Raw genomic sequence first — 26875 nt, forward strand, 5'->3', positions numbered from 1 at the left:
ATGAGGCATAAGATGCAATTACAACTGCAAGCAATTATTACTTGCAAGGTCAAACAGTCTGCCAAAAAATGGAGAACTCCTTATTTACTACTAATTTTGAGGCCAAAAAAAAGAGCATGGAGTCTTATGAAAAGAATGCAAGAATGCTTCAGAAATCCAAATGCAGCCAGTAAAAGCAGCATTATAAACACACATAAAATAAAGTAAAATACAAATCCATAAAATGACAGAGTGCTTCTTCCAGACAGTTGGCCAATCAGAGTTGACAGGGCAGAACAGGCCAAGTCCTTTAATTCTGCATCACGAATGCCTCATGAGGCAGCACCACCTGCTATAAAAATCTTCCCTGAAAATGCTGTGACCCAAAGAGATACAAAGTGTTATGCCAGAGGGTTAAGGGTTTATTTCATATATTAGTGCTTTGTTATAAACTTTATACACCTGCCCTCTGGCTGCTGTATTTTTATTTCTGTCATTCAGAAATCACCGAGGAAAGGACTGCTCAACTTCATTTTGCAGCTAGAGAATAAGTCAATGCTACCCCTCAGGATGCTGCGAACAGCATCCACAGCAGAGTGGATTTAAATTAACAGCACCTTACCAGAGATAGCTCTTAACAAACAGTCAAGAACCCATAGATTGTTAACCAAAACAATCTAGTGCTGCAAGCCAGTAGCCTTCATTATTTTATATAGCACAGCTTTTTCTTAATCAGTGTCAGCTAAAAGAATCATACATAAGGTAGCAACTGTAGCAGCCCCACAATGCCCCAAACAGGCTTCACTGCAATAGCTGCTGTGCAGGCTAGGAGTCCACAGACAATGCCTGCGCCAAAGCTGGACATTCCTGATTATCGATAAAACATGCAGAAGGAAAATAGAAACAAGTACGAGCAGTAAATTCTTCATGGAAGGCATAAACCATGATGTTTCGCCGCAGTCACTGACAGCGACTGTCTTCACGTTGTCTACAAAATCTTAAGTGGACCAGAACTATGCAAATTTGCTACCTTAAGTCCCAGTTCTGCCAAAACATACACACCACATTTAACATTTCGCGCTGTTGCTGCATGAATGATTGTCTGCCTTATAATAACGAACTGTCAGTAATACTGCAGCCATTGTTTTCCATGTATCTTCCTCTCGCTTAGCGCTGCCCTAGACAGCTTACAAAACCATTTCTTTGCGTGGGTAGGAATTCAAGCGAAGGCAACTGAGTCATCTACTCTTTCAGAAGCCTCCAGTTTCTCTTATGCTTTCCATCTTCACCCTTTTACAAGGGAGAATTGGATTTCCTAACTATCCTCTTCTAAGTTCCAGTAATTGTTCTCCAAGCATTGCTGCCAGAACGTTAGGAAGGAAAAAGATTTACAAATAACTATCCTAAACAGAGAATAGTTTTCATGTGTCAGAGCTGATAAGAGATTGTGATCAATCATAAAAATAAATAGTCTTAGATATCTGTTGCTGGAGCGCTGCGGTCTCACTATTACTGTATTTCTCACACTGCAGCAACAAATCCTTCCAGAGACAGCCTGAAGAAGTTTTATTATTTGTGCCAACAGAATTCTAGCTGAAATTAAAGGAAAAAAATAGTCCAGTTAAACTAAATGCAAGTAATTTGCTATTGCCTGATGATGTACTTAACATGATTTCAACAACAAGTAAAATGTCACCAGTCTAAGGGCTTCTTGCTAATCCAAGTGACTGTATCCTACTAGTAGCAAACATTAACGTGGTGAAAAACAAGTCAAGCCATCAAAACATTTCTTTATCAATAGAGCTAATGTGTGATATTTAAAGAGTTTTTTCTTTTTTAGCCCTACAAAGCTTTTGCCACTCAGCGACAAAGCCTGCATGAGTCACCCCTGCTCAGACACAGGCAGAATTGTTCATCCATAAGCAGCTTCACTTGCTGCAAAAACAGCTGTTTGTTCATCTCTTGCCAGAAGTGAGGTTGACGTAGACCAGCTGGGCAGGATGCCCTCCCTCACTTTGGAAAAAGCAGAGAGAAGAATGCAAGAGAAAAATGTAAGAACAAGCAAATTATTATAGTTCTTTGTTTTTGTATATACCATGCATTATCTGGACTCCACTGCCTGAAGTAACCCAGCGGCCAGTACAGGAGAACTGATGCACAGAGCAGAATGGCTTCAGGAAGAAGCCTAGAATTTTATCACTGAAGCTAGGAGGGAGCAAAAGCTGACACAGGAGGAGAGCGTTAAATCCCTCAGAGAGATGGCAATGCTTTTTTAGGCACTTCAAAAACCAGCAACCTGACTCTAAAATAAGCTCTGTTTCTCATTTACTAGGAAAAGTGTATTCCAAAAATCAAAATCCTAGTCTAAATTAATCCCTGTCTGATGCAGTTCTTTCCTCCCCCTCTTTATTTAGTGATGCACTATTCTGCACCTTTTGCAGAGGGGCACTGTGGGCAGAATAACCCTTTTTGTATTATTTTTATTCATTATGAGGATCATGAATTTAAATTCATGCTGAGAATACAGATGTCAAAGCTGACCAGCTAATATCAAGTTAACCTGCAAAGGCAAATCTAAACAAAGTCGGTACAAGCACAAATAAGTAGCCTCTGTGTTACCAGGATCATATTGTTATAAGGAATTAGAATAGGTACATAACCTTGATATTTAAATATGTTGTAGCTTCACTACCTTTGTGTTCTGTTTGTACTTACAAACCCTCATTATCTGTTCAGGACTGGCTTGGCAAAGGCTATATGGCATAATATTGGTACTGGAGAACCGCAAGGCACTGTCTTCTACACTGTAATATAGTTCAAACAATAACATTCAAATGAAAAGAAACACTGGGAAAGCTGGTCTTTGAAGACTTGAGCAAGTTACACTGAATGCTATGCATACTACAAATTCAGGTCTCACGACCCCTTCCCAGCTCCCTGCACACCTTCAAGGAAATCCTTTGTGATTAAACAATGAATAAAACTACATTATCACAATATACTTACATTTAAAATAAAATAAATAAAATGAAATTAAATAGAAAGAAAAAACCCCACTTGAATAATTAAAAGTCACATCATTTTTATTCACATTTTTAAATCACATAACTTCAAAACTGTAGATGAGGGAGGGAAGTTATCATTCATTATTTGTTTCATTTTTTACTTCGTTAACCACCTCAACTCTCAAATTCAACCTCTCACTAGTTTGATCTCCGAATGTACTTTTGCATACAGCTCCAGCTGTGAATGTTACATGCATTTGGCTTGAGTTTAAATATTTCAATTAACAGAGACAACAGGAGTTTGATTAATACCAAATGGCAGATTTTGAGCAATGTTCCATATAACTTGCTAAATTTAGCAATAAAATAAATTGGTTATATAAGGGTAATGGAATGAGGGCTTAATACAAAGCTCACTATATGTGTTTGTGATCAACTGTTCCATATTTTCAAAGGGAAAAAATATGCCTCCCCTGGTTTTATCATCTACTAAAATTTTGCATTTTCATTGAAAATTGAAAATTATCACATGATGAAGACATACTTATCTGTACTTATTTCTAAGAGGAAATACCACTAATAAAATAAATTTGGAAAAAAAAAAAAGAAGGAAAGTCTGAAATCCTTAAAGCAAGATTAGGTGCAAAATACTTAGACAACAGAGCAAAAGCAGCATACAAAAATGTATAATAAGCTGCACTTACTGGTATCCTGTACAAGCTTCTTTTGTTCTACTGTTTTGAGCATTTAATGTAATCAAAGTATTCTAGAAGCTCTGTAACCCATTGTTTTATTTGTTTTCCTATGAAGTAAATGCAATACTCCAGCCCAGTTCCACATTCCATGCCATTTACTGATAACAAAAGTTTATAATACCTTATTGTCCCCTTGTACTTCTCCCAGTCTCTGTTGAAGCTCTCTAATCTCTTCTCCAAGATGCTTATTTCGATCTTGAGCCTCACTCAGCAGTTGAGCAAGATTTGCCTAGAAAAGGAGTAATTATCAGTCAGAAATTAGTGCCTATGGAGAGAAGCGGTGATGAAAAGAAACCCTAGACTTACTTCTTATCTGCCAACAATCTTTAGTTTTACTGTTGTTGGTACCCAGACTTCTCATGCTTCATTAGAGAGAGAACAAAAAAGTCACAAGGGTTCCTTTATCTTTAATAGTAGGAAATGCATGGATAAAGGAAGAGCTGATGTCATCTACCTCTACTTGTGCAAGACATTTGACACTGTCCCGCATGACATCATTGTCTCTAAATTGGAGAGACATGGATTTGACAGATGAGCCACTTGGTGGATAAGGAATTGGCTGGATGGCCGCACTCAAAGAGTTGTGGTCAACAGCTCAATGTCCAAGTGGCGACCAGTGACTAGTAGCGTTCCTCAGGGGTCAGTACTGAGACCGGTCCTGTTTAACAACATTGTTGACGACATGGACAGTGGGATTGAGTGCACCCTCAGCAAGTTTGCCGATGACACCAACCTGTGTGGTGTGGTTGACACACTGGAGGGAAGAGATGACATCCAGAGGGACTTGGACAGGCTTCATAGGTGGGCCTGTGCAAACCTCATGAAATTCATCAAGGCCAAGTGCAAGGTCCTGCATGTGGGTCAGGGCAATCCCAAGCACAAATGGGCAGAGAATGGATTGAGAGCAGCCCTGAGAAGAAGGACTTGGGGGCGTTGCTGGATGACAACCTCAACATAAGCCGGCACTGTGTGCCTGTAGCCCAGAAAGCCAACCGTATCCTGGGCTGCATCAAAAGAAGCGTGGCCAGCAGGTCAAAGGAGGTGATTCTGCTCCTCTACTCCACTCTCGTGAGACCCCACCTGCAGTACTGCATCCAGCTCTGGGGACGCCAACATAAGAAGGACATGAACCTGCTGGAGTGAGTCCAGAGGAGGACCACAAAGATGATCAGAGGGCTGGAGCACCTCCCCTATGAAGACAGGCTGAGAGAGCCGGGTTTATTCAGCCTGGAGAAGAGAAGGCTCTGGGGAGACCTTATAGCAGCCTTCCAGTATGTAAAGGGGGCCTACAGGAAAGTCGGGGGTGGGTGTGTGTGTGTATCTTTGTCAGGGAGTGTAGTGATAGGATTAGGGGCAACAGTTTTAAACTGAAAGAGGGTAGATTTAGATTAGGTATCAGGAAGAAATTCTTTACACTGAGGGTGGTGAGGCACTGGAACAGGTTGCCCAGAGGAAGGAGTTATGGATGCCCCATCCCAGGAAGTGTTCAAGGCCAGGTTGGATGGGGCTTTGAGCAACCTGGTTTAGTGGGAGGTGTTCCTGCCCATGGCAAGGGGGTTGGAACTAGGTGATCTTTAAGGTCCCTTCCAACTCTAGCCATTCTATGATTCTGTGTGTGCATGCACACTCCCAGAACAGCACACAAACCCGAAACAAGACAAAGTGAAAAAATCTATGCTTGTTCTGGTATCTTGGCTGGTGGGAACAGCAAAATGCAGAGTACTTTGACAATATTTATACAAAGATGCCAAAAATATTAGTTTTCAACTTCCATATAATTAGACAAAAGGCACAACTGATAAATGATTATGATATAATTACATTCCCTAATAGTGTTTAGAACAGATTCCTACTCAGTGAAGAGGATGCCAGCCAGACTCCCTGCCCCTATACGGGGCTGTACCATGGATATCCAGTAGCATAAAAGTTCAAACATGACCTGACTTGTGTTATTAGCTAGTACATAGACTTATAGAAAAATAGAGGTGAAAGCTAGAGATTAAAAACTAACACCCACCCCACCCCCAAATAATTCAAGTCAAAAGTTATCATTCACATTAGCTTACTAAGTTAGCAGTCTGGTCTGTAATTTTTACAATTGAATTCCATCAGCTTGATCACTAACCAAAAAATAATACAGTCTCTTCCTTTCCTATCTGTGATATCTGAAAATGAGCAAATACTCCAGATAAGTTTATTATATTTTTATCCTAACAATACCTCATGAATACACAAACATTGACCCAGCACAGGAAAAGCCTACCAATGACAGCTCATTCCTCAGAGAGTTATAATCATAGCAGCTAACGTACAGCCTGTTGAGACCTTGCCTATGGACAGCTAGGTGTGTTACCCATTGCCATAAATCTGAAGAGTATATAAAGAAATGAAAAAAGACTTTTCAGATCTTCTAAGCGTGACTCGGTAAAGTCTCAGGAGTCAGTACTTGTAAGCTACCTTTGCACATACTCCCTGGGTTTGAGGTCAATGCATCAATTGACTGTTCCTAGTTCTCTCTCGGTATTTTAGGTTTAGTTTTAATTTCCCTACTTACTGTGCTTCTCATTCAACTCCCCCATTTCCCTATCTTGGTATCTCTCTCTTTTTCAGTCCTGCTCTTTTACCCAGTCATTCTCACTACCTCACAACCCATAGGATGTTTTTGTGAGTTTTATCTTTAAAACTCATACACTATCAAACCAAGAATGGTGCAGCCATTCCTGCAATCTTTCCCGTTGTTTACTAACAACTGCTATTTCCACACGTCCTGTTTTATATTTAAGAGAACTATTAGCATGACTATATTAACATGAATATTAACATGAACATACCTATGCGTGCATCTGACCATTTGCAGGATTAGACTATTAAACTACTAAATTATAACGAACTTTTGTACACTACTATATGAAGAAGCCAGCTCCAAATTCCAATTGAGTTAAAGTAGCAATAGCTTCAAACTTTTAAACAGGAAAAATAGCTTGAGAGACTGATACATCCTACTTGATAAACAACAAGCCTAATTCACTGCTGCAGCTTCTGTACTTCTGGTGCTCTGACATCAAAGGTTCAGAAGAAAGTAAGGTAAGTTTCCCCTAGTTTTGGAAGATATTTTTAAAACTACTGATAAAACTGAAGACTGCAAATAAATAATTTGGAAAAAGAGCGTAATAGCAAAAAACATAAATAGCCAATTACAGGGTCAAAATTAAGCTGCTTCTGATTTAATTTTCAAGGAAGCAACCATTCAAGCAATGCAAAAGGTTCCTCAAGGATGCTTTGGTAGAATGATTTTTTTTTTCTATGCATTAAATAAATGTGTAATAGTCATTCGTATATTGAATAAATCAAGGAGCTTCAGAATACATTCAGTCAATGGTTTTGAGAGGTACTTCTTAATGGCTGTTTAAAAGAAAAAATAAATAACCCATGTTTGCAGGAAATTGTATTTAAACTGAAGTATCTATGGCTACTGCTCAGATGCAATTTTTTTTTTGGAAGAAAGCTGACTTTCAGTAAAGGCCATCCAGCCACCAGACTGAGTTAGATAAAACGAACATGATTTGCACAAACCTCTCTGAAACACTTCTATTTATAAAGTCCCTTTTTATGATGAATTTGAACAACTCATAACACTGCAATAGCACATGTAATTTCAACACCTGGGAAGAACAAAATCTCACTAATCAGTGTTTACAGTCACAACACCAGGATTCTAGCAGTCTGTAGTTAAAACCCAGCTCCCAGCAACTGCAGGAAAGGCATTACCATGCCTATACTAAATCTTCCCGCTCAGATTTATTTCTTTTAAAACCATTTCTCTGGGATTGCAATTCTACGCTGAATTTTATTTGTCAGTCATATAAATGACTTAACGTGACAAAAACCTTTATACTCAAGACAGGGATTTTGGAAGAAACTTTAAACGAAGAATTTTAGACACCAAAATAAAACAGCCTCGTTTAAGCATGCTAAGAGCATTACAATGAGCTAAGTATAGACTCGCTCCTTAATGCAAAGCTTCTATTATACTTCTGTTAAACTAAAACAACCAAGCTATGTCACAAAAGTATTCTCCAGCAATTACTCATTTCCCTGGCTTGGAGGTTCCATACAACATATAATTTAGCTTGTTCTGAGTTTTAAAGGTTTTGGCAAGACCTCATTAAAGCTCTTGGTTAAATGTGGATAGAAGGAGAAAAATTTGATTTTCAAAAGTGCTCTACTGGGCTTAAAGAGAGCCAGCCAAGAGGATATGTTGAACGACACCTGGACTTGGTACCATTTCTTTGGCATATGTAAGAAAACGTACCATATGGCTGAAAAATGATAAAACTAACAATGGAGGACTGGCTTCGTGAACCTGTAAACATGTATTTTTTGAGGAAAGGGGAGAACTCTGCAAGGAGAAAGGCAATTCATTTTTCCACCTGGCAACTTCTTTCATAGAACAAACACAGAATTCACTTAGAAATTCAAGACAGGTTACTTCAGCAGACAATGAAGTTCATATCATTTACCTGTGCAACAGAGAACAAGTCTCTGAAAATTAGCCAAATTCAGCTTCTCTAGACTCAATTTCCTCAACAGTTTCTTGTGATTCTAGGTGAAGCCTTAAAAAGACTCCTGTAACTGTCAGACTTTCCTTCTTTCACTCACACTATTCAAAACTAACTCCGAAGTACTGATGAAGAGAGACTTCCAAGCCATGGGTAATGGGAGGGAAAGATGCAGAGGTCTATACCTTTCTGCTGCCTTATCTTGTCTTGCCTCTGCAACAACTTGCAGCAGTGGAAACTGTTTCTCCTACCCTCTCTCAATGCAACTGTAATACTAAATAACAGTGCTTCATTCAACTGTCTGATTAACTGCCCAGTATCAGACAACCTTTCTAGAGCTTTGTCCACCTCTGGCGATCTTCAGTTTCCAGCAGGTATTCATGAGCCTCTGCAGCACGACAAGCTATTTGTTTTACATCCATCTGTCACGGAAAGCTTGCATGTATCATAGAATATCTCAAGTTGGAAGGGACCCATAAGGATCAGCGAGTCCAACTCCCTGCTTCTTACAGGACTACCTAAAACTAAACCATATGACTAAGAGTGTCATCCAGATGCTTCTTGAACTCTGATAGGCTTGATGTCATGAGTAGTTCCCTGGGGGAGCCTGTTCCAGTGACTGATGACCCTCTCAGTGAAGTATGATTTGAGTGCAGTCCAAACCTCCATTACAGTATGAGACATACGAAACTGTCCCCGTATTCCTTTTTCTTCTGACCAAAAGCAAGCATGATCATAGCCAACAATCCCACCAGAAGCTAGGAAGAAAGGAGAAAAAGACTGATGTGAGAGTGCTGAGTGGGAAGTGCCTGCCTTTATTACACAGGGGGAAAAAGCACCATAAATCAGAACAGATCAGAGAGTGAAAGATTCAATGGGATGGGATCATAGACCTCACCCTTTTCCACTTAGACTTTGTTAAAATTTGAAAGAAGGATCTGGGGATAGAAGGTGGAAAAAGAGCCTTACTTTTAGCTACAGATGAGCATATGAAACTACTGAGGAAAATACCTATAAATATTTATTAACATAAGCCAGTGAATACCTATAAATATTTATTAACATAAGCCAGTGAATACCTGTCAGACAGCAACAGATCTTTGCTCACTACTGACCAATGACCCAAGAAGAAGGGAGGGGGGGGGAAAGTAACTCCAAATAGTGATCTCTGGCATTATGCACTACACTTGAATTTGGTTTCTTTAATAATTTTGCAAATCTAGCCACACATACACACAGTGTTATTTTTCTTCACACCACTTTAAAAATGATGGATAGTAACACAGTCTTTAATATAGCTCTCAATTCTCTTGCACATAAATCTTATCTGACACATAAAAAAAAAATAAAAAAAGGACTTTCTGCCTTTAGATACTGCTTGAAAAAATAATTTGGCAAGGGGGAAGAGGGAGAAACTTTCAACATACCTTTACAGTTTAAAAATATTTTTAAATACAAACAAGCATTTCTATACTGCAGTTTACAGTCCTATGTTTCTTTCAGCCACACCTTCAAACAAAGAAGAACACTGAATTATGGGGCTGACAGAAAAAAAAAGTTGGATGCAACATTAAGCACATTTGATGGGTGTGACTGATAGCAAATTTAATTGCAGTTTCTTCTCCAATGCATTCATATGACTGCAATGGCTGAATTAGTACAGAAAAACCTGCTTTGCTTACCAGCTACCACTCTTCACTCCAAGGTAGAAGAAATGACGACCTCCACTAGCACTAGCTTCCTCATGATAAAAAGCAAAAATTACTGTATTTTTCTCTTCAAGTTGAAAAACCATGTAAGGAAGACTTCTGAAATTATAGGTCCTGGGCATACTAAACAAAATATGCTTAAGATGGGTCATATTTCCCTACAGAAAAACAACAGTAAACATCAAAGCCTTGCCAAGCAGTCACTTGGCATAACACAAGAGACAAAGAAAATCCTCTCCTCCTCTAAGTATCTGCCACTCTGAGAACCAGGCAGGAATCCCACCACAGAAGCACACCAGTCAAAACTTGACAAGGCTCTGCAAAACAAGAAAGACTTGCTTGCCCTCACATACCTTCAAGACACTCAGCAATCAGAATTTTTATAGAGCTGATTAATAGAACCAAAAGGACAGTTTAGCAGTAGACAAAATTAATACTTTTTTCCTCCTTTTCAACCAGTCTTGTGTGTTAGATTAGGATAGTGTTGTACAGGACCAAACACCACCAAGACAGACCGAGAGCATTTGCTGAAGGCTGACAAACAAAATAAGGTTAGCATCAACTACAGACTCCTTTGAGACCAGTTTTTGCAAAGCAACTTGTTCACACACATCAAAAGCAGCAACTGAGGATGTCAGTATGAACTACCAGTACCATGAGAAGTTACTTGGTAGAAATTCTTTCACTGTGAAGGTTCGATAAGATACTTCAGTCTCCCCATACTTCATATAGACATCCAGTTTTTGTTGACAGCAGATGAATGTAGTTAAAGAGAAATGATTAATTTGTACTTATACAAAGACTACTACACTAGGATAGAAGAAAAGATTGTTTCATTGGCTTGTTTTATCAGAATTATTTTAGCTGCTTTGAGACCTTAAGGACAACTAAAACTTGAGATAATGCACAAAAGGAATCAAAGTCCTTTAAACATTTTGAGTGTTGTGACTAGTTAACAGAATATTTATTGAGAGTATTCAGGTGCAGGGGTGTGGACAAGTGCCTCTACTCTGTTAAGATAAGACACAGCAACCAGAGGAGGGGCTGTTGTACACATCAGGTCTGAACAGTGCTCCAAATTTTAAAGACGGACTACTGCATCTGTTACAATCAGCATTTCTTCTCTCCTAGCCTCACGTTTACTGCAGAACCCACAAGTTGAAGAAACAACAGTGTCAATTCACAAAGGATGACTCCTAGTGTGGCTGAGAAGGTCTAGGTTTTGCATACTGCCACCTGCTCTAGTCAATGGAACAGCAAATTTCAGTGTGCAGAAATCAAGATCTCTCTACTGGCTATGTTCTCGGAGTAGGCACATTTTGAAATCCATGAGAACATTGGTCTCTGATGCGTTGCAAGGGCAAACGATCTTACTGTTTTCCATCTGCTACTTCACACTATGTGAATCAAACATGCACCTACAAATCAGAGTAAAGCGCACAGGTCTAAGTTTGGCACATGCATAATGTTTTTCATCTTTGAACCCTCTGAAGAGAGGAGGAAATCACATCAATCTACGCAGCACCCTTGTGAAATACATACAAAATGATAGCTTACCCTGTAGTGTATTTTATCTGAAGATTTTATCTCACAGGGCTGTGAATGCAGCTTTTGCACCTTAGCATAAGACCAGCAAAACTTCCCGAATTCATTAATTAACAAGAAACAGTCACGCTACAGTCACAATAGTCATTTTTTCTGATGATGTCAATAACAGTCATAAGGTAATCCCTGAAGTTTGTTTCAAAAGTGAATTGTGACAACAACTGCGTACGTTAAGCTGAAAGTGGAAACGAAAGGGATCAAAATGGATCTATTTGTGGTACGTTACAACATACTCCTGTTTGGAACCTCTGGTCCTTCTGATATTCTACTTGTCCCCAGATGCCACGCTCATGAATTTACTCATTAGCAGAAGTCAAGCTGTCTGACCAACGTCTCGATTAGTGGGTTGCATGCTGTTGTGATGTCAACGATTGCTGAAGCAGTCACTGATGAATGAAGCACCTTGGGACACCTATGAATAACTATAACAGAGTCAAGGACCACGACCTTCAGAAAAGATGCACACAGGTTCTCCGATGAGACTTTTTGCCTGGCAAAAAGAGTAGCTATCAAGCTGTCCTCTACAGTGGGACTATGTCATCATTGTGTTATGAGACTCATTATTAGGAGCCTCAAAGAAGGTTCTATGACCACAGGACCCTCTCTAAGGCTCAACAGCTGCTTGGAAGACACAGGATCCACTTGACTACATGAGGCAAAAGTATCTTTGCCAAATGGCTGGCCAACTTCATAAGGAGAGCTTTAAACTAGAAATTATGGGGGAGGGAACAGGAGGTTTGGGATAGGGTTAGGCAAGGCAAGACCCTGGGATGATGGGAAGAGAAGGGACATAGCAATTCACAAAGCAACTGATATGAAGTGTAACTCGTTTTGAGCATAGGCATGTAAAGAAGGAAGTGCCTGCAGAACAGCCTCGTGAGGAAAGCTCTCAAGCTTGTATTGCAGAAACAGCACACTTGGATGCTCCTCAGAGGCATCTACTCTAAAGCATACAGCATGGGGAACAAAGAGGAGGAGTTTGAAGACTGTGTGCAGTTACAGGGCTACAATCTTGTTGGGATCATGCAGAAATGGTGGGATAGCTCATGCAACTGGATTGCTGTGATGGAGGAATACAGGCTCTTTAGGAAGAAGAGCAGGAAGGTGAGGAAGATTAGTGGGCAGATCAATATATGTGCTGCTGTATTGAGTATCTACTATAGGTCTCTGGATCAGGAAGAAGCAGTAGATATGCCCTTCTTCACACAACTGAACTTTACAAGGAACTTCACAAGGAACTTTAGCCACCCCAATAGCCACCCCAATACCTGCAGGTATCTGAACACCACCCCCTCCCCCTTTTTTATTGTGAGAGTGGTCAAACGCTGGAATAGGTTGCTCAGAGAGTCTCCCTCCTTGCAGATATTCAAAATCTGACTGGAGATAGTCCTGGGCAACCTGCTCTAGGTGGTCCTGCTTGAGCATGGGGATTGGACCAGCTGATCTCAAAAGCTGCCCTCCCACCTCAATCATTCTGTGATCTTGTGATGTTTAGCTCCATTTAATTTGATTCCTCATACATTTAAAATACAAATATAAGCCCTCACCAGTGAACATATGCATTGCAGCTTTATTCTTGACACACAGCCCCACTGGAAACCCATTATCTCCAACTGAGTGGTCTCACTGAGATGAAATTAAGCAAAGCGTATTTAGGAGTGTGGCCCAGCACAGTCATTTTCCTAACCATGCATTTTACTTCACCTTTGTTTATTCAAAGGAACTCATTTGTATTAAAAGAACTCCCATTTCATATAGAAGGTCAAAGGATTCACTGATCTGTTATTTCAATGACAAAGTGTCTCCCAAACTGAAGTTATACTGAAAATCTAAGCAATATGGATGAAAATAATAGTCAGCATAAACCAAGCTAGAAATCCCATCTTTGTTTTCTCCTTCAAGTTTCCCAGCATGGCAACACGGTCCAACAGATATCCAGTGTTTGTTTGTCAATGTCATAAAAATGTTCTGTATCACAGCAAATGCATATAGAGGTATGCTACTGCAGAATGGTACAATTTCTATTTATATAGGACACACAACAGAGGCTCTGTAGACAGAGCAACATTTTAACATGCCTTTCAAAATGGGGAGTGTCTATTGTTCACCATCTCTGGTGAATTTTAACATCAAAATCAACTCTTCATTATTCCTGTCCTCCTGAAACATTTCACCCTTCTATTACTTATCCAAAAATTACCCTACACCTGACCCCACAAGACATTATAAAACTACCTTCAACCGCAGCATTTAATTGTGAATGTTTGGTAAGAAGGGCCAGAAAAGCACTGACAGCTCACAGGCTGTGATAACAACACTAATGGTAAAACACTTGCTGCAGGAAAAGAGGTTTCAGTAGCAGTTTCTCATTTCCTGCTTTTGTTGGTTGGCAGAAGGCAATACCCATGGAGCAATCTTTGGATTATGTCAGATGCGTACCACCGCACACACAGCTTTGAGAAGGAAAACACTGCAGAGCACTGCATGTGAAGATACCTTTAAGTAACATCAATTTTACAAAAACAAGTTCTGAGTTAACTGCTTGCTGATAGAAATTGCCTGTTTACATGATATTTCCATACAAAACATGAAAATCCTGTGTTGCAAAACAGGGAGAGAAGGCACAGTGTGAAAAACAAGATATTTTAAGAAGTCATGAAGTGTAATTGATAATACAGGTGAAAAATGAAGAGATGAAGGAGAAAAAAGTAGCAATCCCAACCCACCTATTACATTTAAGGTTCTAGATTGGAATTTCAACAACAATTTCTCAGTTATGGTAAAGAAACATAACAGATAGCAAATTGTTCAGAATATCATGTTTTCACCTTACTTCTGACCATGAGAACAGCACGCACTTTTGTGTCACACAAAATTCATTATAGGATCAGGGTCTCTGTTTTATAAATTGACTGAGGTCACAAACTTCTCCCAGCAGTCAACTAAGCCTCTGGGCAAAAAGACGATGGAAGGGCAAAAAGACGATGGAAAAAGTCCAAAAGAGCACAGAGAACTTCACTCTTTCATAGATGAGAAAATGCTAAGAAATGTACATGCATTAATAATGGAAAAATATTAATAAATTTATTTTATTTGTCTTTGATGCATTCTCAAATCAAAACTACATTCTTCTTCAGGAAGGTTGCTCTACCTACTCCAGATCATCCACCTTGCACACTGCAGACACACTTCCTGGGAAAATGAAAACTCAGGAAGCGCATGAACAGCCTATTACTGTACAACCTTGTATATATTGTCCTTGGGGGAGATCTACAAACGACGTGGTTTAAGAACAAGATTTTCTTTCTCTCACTGTTACCTAGCATGAATACGGAACTTCCTCAGAAAGAAAAGACTCATAGCTGGATTATTAAATGGTTTTCCAGGCACTTACCATGGTAAGATTTGTCAAAACCTGATATAATTGCAGCTTCTGAATTTAGACTAAATGTTGATATTATTTTAGAAACTAGTGTCAGATTTATTTGTTTTGAAGGATGAAAGACAAATTAGAACAACATCCATGGGGTGGCAAGTCTCCCCTTGCTACTTATCTCTGCAATGACCCACATACTGCATTGGGGTTTGCCCTTCTAGTTGTATATTCCTCAGCTCTAGTTTTAGCAGTCAGAATGCACAAACCTATCTGGTCATAAACTTTTATTAGAATTGTTGAAATAACAGAATTTCAAATAAATTATGCTAAATAATGAGGAAGTTAAATGATTCTATACTGAGCCACTGACTTCTTGGCAGCTATTTGTTTAAGTGCCTGAAGGCCTGAATTATATTGCCTCTGAACGTTTAGTTTAAAACAACCAAAACCCTAAGCCCATAAAACTCTAAAATTTTAAGAAAATAGCAAGAACTACATGCAAACTCCCAAGGAAAGGATGATGAGTAACACTTCTGACCCATTAACAGAATGCAATAACCATGTTTTAAACCTGGTTAAAAGACTTTGAGGACTGGCAATTAGAGTAACAGTTTTTGTTCTTTTGGATTGTCCTCCTCTCCCTGCTCAAACATTGTGTTTTGGGTGCCATTTTTCTCTAAAAATTAAGATAACTTTAGGATGTGACAACCAACACTCCACAACAGGGACACACTATGCGGATCTCCAGGAACAACAAAAAAAAAAAAAGCGAGCAAGCAAAAAGTTTTTCAGGAGAACCATAAAATGCAATTGCCATTGTTCTTACCATTTATAACTCAGGGAGCCCAAGTGACCCGTGAGAGCACCTAATGGAAAACAGTACTCACAACAATAAATTAACAATTATGGAATGCAGACAATGCATTCCCAGATTGCTTTTAAGTATGAGAAGTCCTACAATGAACCCATTTTAAGACTTAATACAAGAAGGATAAACAACAAGGAGAACAATCTCAAGTCTCTGTACACTGACCAATTTCAGTCTCAGGTGAGCATAAAAGCCATATATTCTAATTAATGATAGTTCAGATATTTCAGTGAAACACGTTAGACAAAAGCACAAGCAGCCACAGTTTAAAGACTGAGCTTTTCAAGACAGAAATGCTTGCTTTTTACCAGATTTCTTAGCTAATATTTTCACACTTTTGCAAAGTAATTTTGTAGCAGGTAAATAACACCAACTGAAAAATAAATCCTACCTGTGTCCTCTTTTCAGGTGGAAGGGATGGATCCCCATCCTAGAAATAAATGGACATATTTTATTGGCAACTCATTTTTGAAGCTAGCAACTATATATTAACTTTGTGGATGAAACTTTAAAACATGTATTTTAACTAAAATGTTATCAAAATTGTTTCTAAAATACTGCATCTTGATTAATACCGTAATATTAATGGCAACTCAGAAAATTGTCTAAGGTTGAAGATTCGTTTACATTTCTAGAACAGCAAGTCATTACAAATTTATGTTGCATTATTTTTCATAACAGTACATTAAGTTGCTGTGGAATAATAATACCGCAGTCAGTTTTTAAAAGGAATTATGACTGAAACTAATTTCCTCATAGCACACGCTGTCTTTCTGTGTCTTATATAACAGGCACTACCTCATCAATCCGGAACAAATGAGTAATAATATGATCAGGGCTGTACAACCGGAGGACTACTGTACACAACTACCTAAACATTTTTACAGCAGCCCTTATGGACTTCTTTCCTTTTTTTTTTTTTTTTTGTGAGGTTCACCCTTGTCCCCCAGTTATACAGTATTCGTAAAGAACAACCTACAATCAGCTCCCGATACTTCTTTTTCAGAGACTGGTGTCGTTCCCGCAACTGGTTGGCCATAAGCTTGTATTGGTCTCTTTCTTGCTGGCAGGTGTCCAGCTCTTTGGAAAGGATTAGCAATGCCTCCTTTTTACTTTCAAGCTTCCTTTTGCATACCAGATACTGCAGAAGAGAAAAAAAACATAATTGTAACATCCATTTCTACCCCAGCCAGTACTGGATTCAAGAGGCTCAAGTTTTTCTCTGAAAAGATGGAGGAAGACACTCTGCACAAGATCAAAGCCTGATGCAAGTCATCTTAGCTTGCTAATAACAACGGGAAAAAAAGTCTGTTGTAACAGAAGCCTGAAATCTATTTGTAAGGCCACATGCTCAACTGACTACCGTTAGTTAGGAAAATTCACCAATTGAACTTTCTCCTCTTTTTTCCCATATGCAATAGTATGAGGAACCTCACAATTTGACCCACAGCCCTGGGAAGGCTGCTAGAAGGAAGAAGCCTTTGCAAACTCCCTTTTCTACTTGTGTCCACAATACCCAGCTGTCAGTTAGCAACCAGCATTTCCCACCTTATTACCCCTTCCCTCCTCCTCCTCCTCCTCCCCACTACCAGCAATGTCTGCTGGACTCAGCCTTCCACCTGGGCAGTGAAACAGCACCATGATACAGCAGAAGAGGTAGCACAGGTAGCAACCAAAATTTGCCTTGAGTCTGAACTAATTACAGTGTGATACTCTATTGGCACAGGTAAAAAACTATTTCAGCTGGAATACTATATGCACATGCTTGTTGAATTAAAAGAATGGGAAATAATGCAGGAATATTGCAAACACCTGAATGGGGAGCCTTCCCCTCCAGCCACCACCTATCATGCACAAAGCAAAGCAGAACTTGCAAATCTTAGCTGTTCTGTACTAGTCTGATCTGCTTCGTTGCCCTTCCCCACTGGGAAGAAGAGACAGTAATGTGTATGTCATTCTTTCCTGCAGTGGCTGAATGTTACCTATCAGAAGTTTCAGGCAAGTTTTTTCACTTAACGTGATGTTCAATCAGCAGATTCTTCCTACCCATTACTTGACACTACTCATGCTAAAGCGTATATTTCTATTTCTGATGTTACTCACATAAGACATGGCACTAAATACTTTCTGAATGTGCTCTGCAAGAGACCAAATATCACAGCAGTCATGAAAACAATTTATAGTTTCATTATATACTCTGACAAGAATACTTTGTCATTATGGGCTCTTGCACAAAGCAAGAGCATCAGCACTGTTCAAGTCAGTACTGTTCTTTGGGACACTCGTATGTACTACTTGCTTGGAATTGACTTTGTTAACCTCAATTTCAAGTCAATGAGAAAGGGAAAAGTGAGTTTGGCATATTAGTACAGCCAACGTTTTCCAAAAATGGTAAATGCTTAGTTGCAAAAAAGCAGGAAGGGAATGAGAAAAGCAATTCCAAGAAGGATTTGAACTCTCAAAAAGGACACTTCCACCTTGGATTAATTTTATTTCTGGCAATACTGAAGTTGAAATCCTGCCATAAATTTTCTGGATTATGATGCCTTGGCATCAGCAAAGGCAACTGTACCTATGTACTTATGTCCTTACTGATATCTTACACAAATGTCAAGTCCCCTGATAAAGCACTGAAAGGTATCAGAAGCTAAACTTTAATATTGTCAGCAAGTGATTATAGTGACACAAACTGCTTCAAACTTGATAAAATAATTCCTTCCCTTACAGTGAAAGATTTACCTCAGACAATCTCTCTTCTTTTTTTCCAGTTTCATTTCATGTCTTAGTCAATTCTAAAATATGCCTTCACTACATTGTTTTTAAATACTAACAATCTGATACAGTAATTGCAAATAAAAATGAGTAAAAGCAAACCTCACAATCACTTAAAAAAAACCAACCAAACAAAAACCAAACCCAAAACAACAGCCCAAACCCCTGAACCAAGTAGCCTGTCCTGCTCCTTTAACCACCAGGAAGAACGAAGCTGGCCTGTCCAGCCAACGCCTACGTGGAGCAGAATAGCCTATACAACGCACATAGTGGGAGGGGAGCAAAGCTAAACATCTTCCCCTTAGGACGCCCACGCCACCAGCAGTTGCCTCCGAGCTTTGCAACAAGTGCTGGTATATGAAACAGTGTACGAGAGAGTTGGAAGCTAACTGGAGCATGTGGATAAGGCTATCAAAAATAATACTTATCAGGGAGGAAAGGCAGACCTAGCGCTAAACAAATCTTGCCTCTGCCATGAGTCACAGCGCTCCACAAAGGACACGCTCAAAGCATAAAAGAAGGCTTTACCTTTCACAGCAGCACAGGCAGGGGCAAGGGAATTGTCCATTATCTCTGAGGTTGAGGATAATGAACCATAAACAGATTGTGGGGACAGTTGTGTTCAGGGTCTGAATGAAAAGGAATAATGATCTCCTCCTTGTTTAAAGTATATTTTAACTTGATGAATTATATACTGATGATGTGCCATACAGAAAGAAGCGGCTTGGCATTGCTGCTGTTGTACTGTTTGCATTTCGCTATAAAAATGACCACCTAGAAGACTTTTTGAAGCCATTTTTGCCTTTTGCATATATTGACTTTCCCAAATAAATGGGATAAAAATAGTAATAATGTATAGTAATTTGCTTCCATGGGCTTATGGTACGAGAAACAATAAAGCCAGAGCATTCCTGTGGAATTTGATTATTCGACAGAGCTATTTCCAATTCCTATTACTATTTTTGAAAGAAAAACAAATTATACAAAGACAGACCTCAAAGGGGTTATTCAATATATATGCTTCTGAATGTTACAAAAAAGTCCTAATAATGGCCATAAACTGACCTAACAACTGTACACCAGAAATGGATTCTACTCAGGGAAACAACTGAATCCCACCAACAATTTCCCATGTACGGACAAATAAGCGCAGCAAAACTGGTATGCTGTCAAAAAGAACACAGGAGTTTTAACAGTCTTTGGGGCAATGCAAGCAATAAGGAAAAACTTCTCATGTAGTCTAAGAAAAAGCATTCAATAGATACTTCTGGCATTCATACAGAGATTTCTTCCTCTGCAAACACAGGAAAAATACTGTCTATTAGTGAGACAAACAAGTGAATTCTGTTATGCACTATCGTTACTATGAAATATTCTTATTATCTTTTGTTTCTTTTTAATTGATGTTCCAAAAGAATCTGAGTTTAAAAAGCAAAGTTAACCAAGAACCAGCTGCTACACTTTCATTCTAAAAGCTACAACGTACAACTTTTCATATCTGTCTAGTGACTTTTATCTACCAATTCGCTGTTATCTGCAATAAAGCAAATTATAATTGCTACAAGGGAGATCATAATAATTAAAGGAATATATATGACACCCTACATTACTGCCTGAACTTCTTTACAGCCAGATAACTACTTTAGTGAAATTGAGTAAAAAGAGACTGACATTACAGGAGAGTGTAACTGCTCCAAGGTGACCCTCTACATCAAACACTTCGTATTTGTCCATTGCTATTTTTAGTGACAAATCTGGATAGATCTCATTAACAACGCTGTAGACATGGTCTAATAATCTGATGAATCTGGGACACTGTCAAGGTTTTAGACTTTCTTTTTTTAAACCAACAAACACACCAAATTCCTATCACAAAATATATTATTTAAAATTGGTACAAATTACTCACTTATACTTGGGTATTTTATAACAATTAGTGCCAAGAAGGAAAATATCTAATTTTTTCTGAGGGTAAAAATAGAGATACCATCTCCAAACTGTGCTTTGGAATCACTGTGGACTATATTCTGTGTTCTCTCAACACTCCAGGACCTTGTGTCCTCCCAAATGCCAATGGGCCACCACATTGTACGCGGCCCTGGAAACCCTATTGTCCACCATGTTCTCAGAGAAACCATGAATCCTACTCACCATCTTTTGGACAAGAGATCCAACTGCTATTGAACTGCCTGAAGTTTTATCAAATATCTCCTCACTGTACTCTTGGAGGCAATTTTGTTGTGCCAACGACAAACTGAAGAGTCCCAAAATGCATTGTAACCTCACTACTCAGGGTATTTGTTGACTGTGTTTCAGTGATGTTGCTCCGCTTCACTTCAGATTAAACTGTTCAATTTATCTGAAAAAAATCAAGCTCTCAAAGCCAGAGAAATACACAATTACTGGCCATTTGCCTGCCATGTCATCTCATCTCATGTCCTCATCTCTGATAAAACCCCAGACAATGTAGTGTCCTTGGTTTTATCCCACAACTCTGCTTTTCCTGCTGCCCAGTGCTTGCTTCACTACCTCCTGACTGCTGAAACACACAGCAGACTTCTATCATTCACTGATGATATAAGTGATATACGCAGCTCCCCAGAACACCACGTCGTCCTGATGACAATATTACACCACATCATCTTCACTGGTCACGTAGGAAATACCATCATTTGATTTGATTAGTCAAAATAACACTATTTTGCAATGTGGCCCAGCCCTTAAAAGTTTTGTACGCTGTGCGCTGGATTACATCATTAATTTCTCTGTGTTTGCTCCTCAACATCCATGTGGGTATCTTAGTCTAACCTGGAACGTGGGAACATGAGAAGCAAACACTTCTTTTGTTGCCTAAAAGCCCAGCAAGCAGGTCTCTGCAGCACCTCTCCCGTAGCTCCCGAGAACTTTGGAGAGCAGTAAGTCACAGTGCCAGCTCTTTTAGTGTTTCCACTTCCTTTTCCAAATATCAAAGCAATTACAATGCCAACCCAATCACTTAGGGACCTCAGAGCATCTGCTCCCCTTTGTTCTTCCCTACAGCTGCTAGCACTTGCCCACATTTAGAAAAGCCCTGAAATTGGTGGCTCCAAAGCTTGTGTCCCCTCATATAGGTTTGGTGAATTACATTTCACACTCTGTTTGAAAAGGCAATATGACAGAAAGTTAGAGAGATATTATAAACATGAAAATTTCACTTATTTTCCTTCCTCTTCTCTCTTGTCCACATTAAAAAAAAAAAATCTTCAACCAATGGGAAAGATATGGTCTTCCAATTACAAGCAGGTTAGGTTTCTCACTCTTATTCAGAATTCATGTCTGGAACATTTAGCTATTTGAACTAGAACTACTGCTCAATAGTCACATATTCAATAAATAATTCCCCAAAACTTTCTCCAAGTTTTAGGTTGGCAATTACTAGGCAAGGGAGCTCAAGAGCACAAGGATATCACTTCCCTCTGTGTTGCTGAAGACCATACACAGTTAATAATCAAGAAATAGCCTCTTAAGAATGACAAATTAAATGGAGACTAAATTTCTTCAAACTAATTTTAGGAGGCACAGTCACATATGAGTAGCTGTAAATAGCACAGAGTAAATGCTCTAATGTGTGGGAGGTGACAAGGAAGAGAGAAGCATTTTGACATCGGATTTAATACGTTGGCAAATCCAAGGGAGAAGCTAGCAGAAAGGACAGAGGACAGACACTCTAGTCTTATGGGTTTCCTAGGAAACCTTTCTTGCTTCCATTGGAAAACACTGCCAAAAGTACACGTTCTCCAAGCAGTATTAAATTAGGACTGGTGCCAACACTCAATGAAGTGAATGGAAGCACACTCGCTGACTTCAGCAGAAAGGAGACTGAACTCGTAGAAGTCAGCTCGCAAAAGCAAGGACAGAGGTGGTCTTGCAGATTATGTAAAAGTGTTTTTTCCCTACCACACATGATGTCCCAGTACTGTTCAACTCATCCTACCACCCCAAGATCATGCTACCACCTACTACTTTCTCCATTACTAATTCTGTCATCATCCTTAGATCAAATGATTCCAAGACAGATTACATGGGATTCACGCAAAAACTGAAATCACACCCTTCTCCGCAGCTGAACATACAGAGTTGGAAGCTTCTACAACCTTTCAAAAAGAAGCCCCCAACTACCCTCGAATAAAGTTCATATATCGTGTTTTTCATTCATACTCATGGGATTTAGTTATGTTTCATCTCCCTTATGGAGACAGGAAAACTGAGCCACTAAGGACTTGACTCATGAATTTGTGTAAGTCAACAGCTTAGCGTATCTGTATCAGTGGTCACGCTGAGAAGTATGAACATTTAAAAACACTTAAAACCAAGCAAACAAAACTCTGCAACCAAGATTTTGGTGACCAAAATTATCTTAAAGAATTCTATTCTCTTCAGTGAAGAGTACAGTATATCCACCTTTCTGTGATTGCTTTCTAGCAGTGCACTCAGCAAAGCAACTAATAACTGTCACACTTTCCTCTTTTCATCCTCTTCTAGGTGGGAGAGGTATTTTGTTTGCATCAAAGATTTTTCTTTTTTTTTTTTTTAAATAAGAGACATTCCAAGGCTTGTTCAAAGGAATGGGCTGTACTCTTGGGATAGTATTTTGAGCTTTATGAAGATCACTTGTTTCTGGAAGACTTAGGCCACCATCTCAGTCCAGCCAGCAAGAAATTTCTTCCTATGGCTTAGTTTCATTTGTGTCACACAAGCAGTTGCTGATGAGGTCTACATCCTACAGCTTTACACAGGCTTATTAGTATCCTAAACACGGGTCATTCCATGAGGTAAATGTTGGGAAAAAAAAAAAACAGATTCCAAGCAAAATTTACGTGGTAACCCAACAGAGTATTTTACCTTTTATATATATTCATCCACCATCAATACCTGACCTCAGCTAAAGAATGGGCAAAATTTATGTGGATTTTCACTCCTGAAGCTTGTTCTTTTGTATTCAGTTGGTGATATTATCAGTGGAAATAATGACTCTTTGTGCTCCTTCAGTATTTCCTAAGTTGGCTTTGTGCCAGTATTCCTTTCTACGTCATCCTATTTAGAGTTAGTGCAAAGAAAGTCCAAGGTACATGTGGTGCAAACATTGCTCAGAGCACCAGGTGCACACTAGGCCCGAAACACATGTAGCTGTAGAATAAGTGGAAAAATACATAAACATGGAGGCAAAAGAACGAGCAAGAAGTCAGTGATAAGCATAATAAAAGCAGAAAAAAATGTGTGAAAGAGTACAGAGCAAAAGGCACTGAAATGGAACAAAAGTCAAAAGGAAAAAAAGAGTAAATACAAAAAAAGACTGGAACACCCCTAAAAAAAACCAAGCATTCTTTTTATCTAATGAAGAATGAAAAGCCAAGCTACAAAAATATACAGTTGTGTGTACAAGCGGTTGTGTACGTATAAATAAGGACCAAAAATATATCCTACCTTTTTTCTTAACACCTGCAATATCAGACTTTTAAAAATATTACAGTTGCTTTGATGAGTATTTCAATTACTTCTGTCTTTCAAATTTGGAGGACTGAGATTGTGGAAATGAAAAAGTATGTGACCACGGATCTGAACCCATCAGCTTCTGGTCTTTTATATCAACATTGTGAACCCCATTCTATATTTTAACTGTCCAGCATCAGCAATGTGAGAGTGTTTGTTTAGCGCTACCATGTCTTTTCTTGCCTGTCTTATCTTATATTTTGAAAGCACTTCAAAATGTTTACAAAATGTGTAGGGACAAAACTTAAATTGCTTAGCACTGAAGGTAAGAGGCCTGGAGAAGCTCTGTACCACTAAGGTAAACTGTAAAAACTTATTACAAGTTACTTCAGAAGTTAGAGCCGCTTTCTCACAGACCCATTAGGATGTTGGAGTTAATGGGTAAATCGCACAAAGTTAATCACAATAGCCAAAGGAAGAAGTCAAAAGAGGGAACCTTATACCCTGACAGCATGCACTACAGACTTCATGCAGAAAAACAGGCTGTAAGCCTGCTGTGGGAACAGAGAGAAAGGAAGAAAAATGGAATATAAATCACTAGGCTTCTAATTGTTCCTGAAAAAAAAAAAAAAAAAAAGAAATTATATGTATGCTTAAGTATTTGCAAGAATGTAGCTTAGCACAGTCATTAAACTTGACTACAATCAAGAAGTCCCTAAACCAGAATTGAGTGTTCAATTTCAGGACTGAGTTTCTAGGTTAAATCATATCAAAGGTAAAAAAAGTTCCAAAATAATTCTAAATGACTTTTTAAAGCCAAGAATAGGGACATTTCCTTTGAACACACCTCGTGACTTGTCTTTATCTCTTACCCTTCCCTGCCATGTTATGCCACCCCCACTCCCAAATAAAACTCCATTTGGGAAATGAGAGGTCAGATGCAACACTGCACAATCAGGACACTACTGAAAGCATACTTTTTACTTTCTTCTGGATTAGTTTGTATGTTTGCAAGCACTGTGTGCATAGGTATACTCCAATGCCGGACATGCTGTACTAGCACAGACCTGGGCCCACACAAACTCCCACCGAAATCACTGGGAGAAGTGAAAGGTTCAGAACCCTGAACTCATGCATCTTTTTGAGAGGTCAGGGCTTTAGGCCACGTTCACATAATATAACAGAGGCAAAGCCCTCCTGAAATCAGAGGAATTCACCAGTGTGAACTGTAGTCTAGGACAGTAGAGTCGGTCAGGTTATCTAGGCTTGTGCCATTTGCACAGAAATTGTGTTTGCTAGCTGTAAACACAAAAATACTATTTTTATAGTTATGCAAAATTAATGCAATGCAAAAGGCAATGTAAAAAGCACACCAACCTACTTCAAACTTCATGGGTTTGCCTATAAACAGACTTGACTTTGATGATATTCCTTTAATGCAGACTGACCTCAAGTTGCCCTGAGTTTGGTAACTTATCCTACGTGAAAATGTGTACTGGTAAGCACTGCAGATCTTTTTAATGTGGACGTAGCAGGTAATACATTTTTCTACCCTTGCATTTTGAAAATCCTCCCTCTACCTGTGGAAGGCGACGCTCCCTCTCCCTATTCACAGACTTCTCCCCCGTTGCACACAGCACACCGTGGGTTTCAAAACCCTCTCATGCGCGATTCCGGTGAGGTAAGAACACAAACCGTGTGCCAAGGGAGGGGACCCGACGGGGCAGGCCCGGCCCGGTCCCCGCCGCAGCAGGGCCGGCTCTTGCCGCCCCCCCGCAGCCAGCAGCGGGGCGAGGCCCCAGGCCCCGGGCCGCCCCCGCTGGTGAATCTCGGGCCAGAGCAAACCACCGGCAGGCCCAGCGCCGTTTCCTGGCAGCCCCACGGGGGTCGATGGATGCGAGAGGCTCGCAGGCACTCCTCCCCGCTATTTACCGGCCGTGCAGCGGGGGTCGGCGGTGCCACACGGCAAGACGGGGCCGCACAGCTCAGCCTTGCCAGCCTTCAATGCCGCCCACCGGCTCCACCTGCTGCCGCCACAGCCGCGGGGGTCGGGGTCCCCTCTCGACCCTGGGCCGCGGTCCCCTCCTGCCGGCTGTGTCCCTCGCCCCGCCAGAGTATCCCCCGAGGCGCGGGGCAGCAGCCGGGCGCGGCGGCGGGGCAGGGTCCCCCCCAACCTCTCCCCCGGCAGCTCCGGGAGGGCCAGTGCCCCGGCGCCCAGGCCGCGCCGCGGGAGGCAGGACGCTCCGGCCGGCAGCCTGCCCCAGCCCCGCCGCCTCACCTCGCTCACCAGCCCCTGCCAGTCGCTCTCGCTGCGGTGGGAGCTCATGGCTCCGGCGGGCCGCGGCGGCATGCGGCGCCGAGCGGCTCCGCCCGCCCCGGCCTTCCTCCGAAGAGCCTGCGGGGAGAGGCGGGGCCTGCGGCCGCCTTTCGCCTCCCGGCCGGGGCCACCCAGCGGCTTACCGGGCACGGGCCTGTCGGAGCCGCAGCTGCGGCGGCGGGTCAGCGCCCGCGGCCTAGCGCGGCCCTGCCGGGCCCCGGGCCGCCTCCATATGGCAGAGCCGGGCAGGGCCGCGGTGGCCGGGCAGGAGAGCCGGTCGGCAGGGGAGAGCACGGGTCGCACCACAGGCAGCATGGCGGGACCTCTCGCTGCGAGGGTCTGTGCAAAAGTGTCTTGAGATGCACTGCCCAGAGAAGGGTCTTCCTCTCCTTATGTGTTCCTCCTAAATAACAGCAGGGCTCTACTGCCGTCCCGGGCACTGAACAGTCGGATATACCCAT

At 40.6% G+C, this 26875-nt stretch overlaps 1 protein-coding gene across 1 annotated transcript in view; it reads right to left on the minus strand.

Moving 5' to 3' along the window:
* Positions 1-26457, minus strand: part of CCDC149 (coiled-coil domain containing 149) — a 52180-nt gene extending 25723 nt beyond the window's left edge. The window contains exons 1-4 of the mRNA XM_082482981.1: positions 26376-26457; positions 16836-16997; positions 16248-16286; positions 3861-3968 (exon numbers count right to left, since the gene is read on the minus strand). Coding sequence (XP_082339107.1) covers positions 3861-3968; positions 16248-16286; positions 16836-16997; positions 26376-26447 — 381 coding nt within the window. The 5' untranslated portion in view covers positions 26448-26457. The remainder of the gene's footprint in view (positions 1-3860; positions 3969-16247; positions 16287-16835; positions 16998-26375) is intronic.
* Between the last annotated feature and the right edge of the window lie 418 nt (positions 26458-26875).

The sequence above is a fragment of the Vanellus vanellus genome, assembly GCF_965231255.1.
Source record: "Vanellus vanellus genome assembly, chromosome: 4".
Taxonomy (NCBI): Eukaryota; Metazoa; Chordata; class Aves; order Charadriiformes; family Charadriidae; genus Vanellus; species Vanellus vanellus.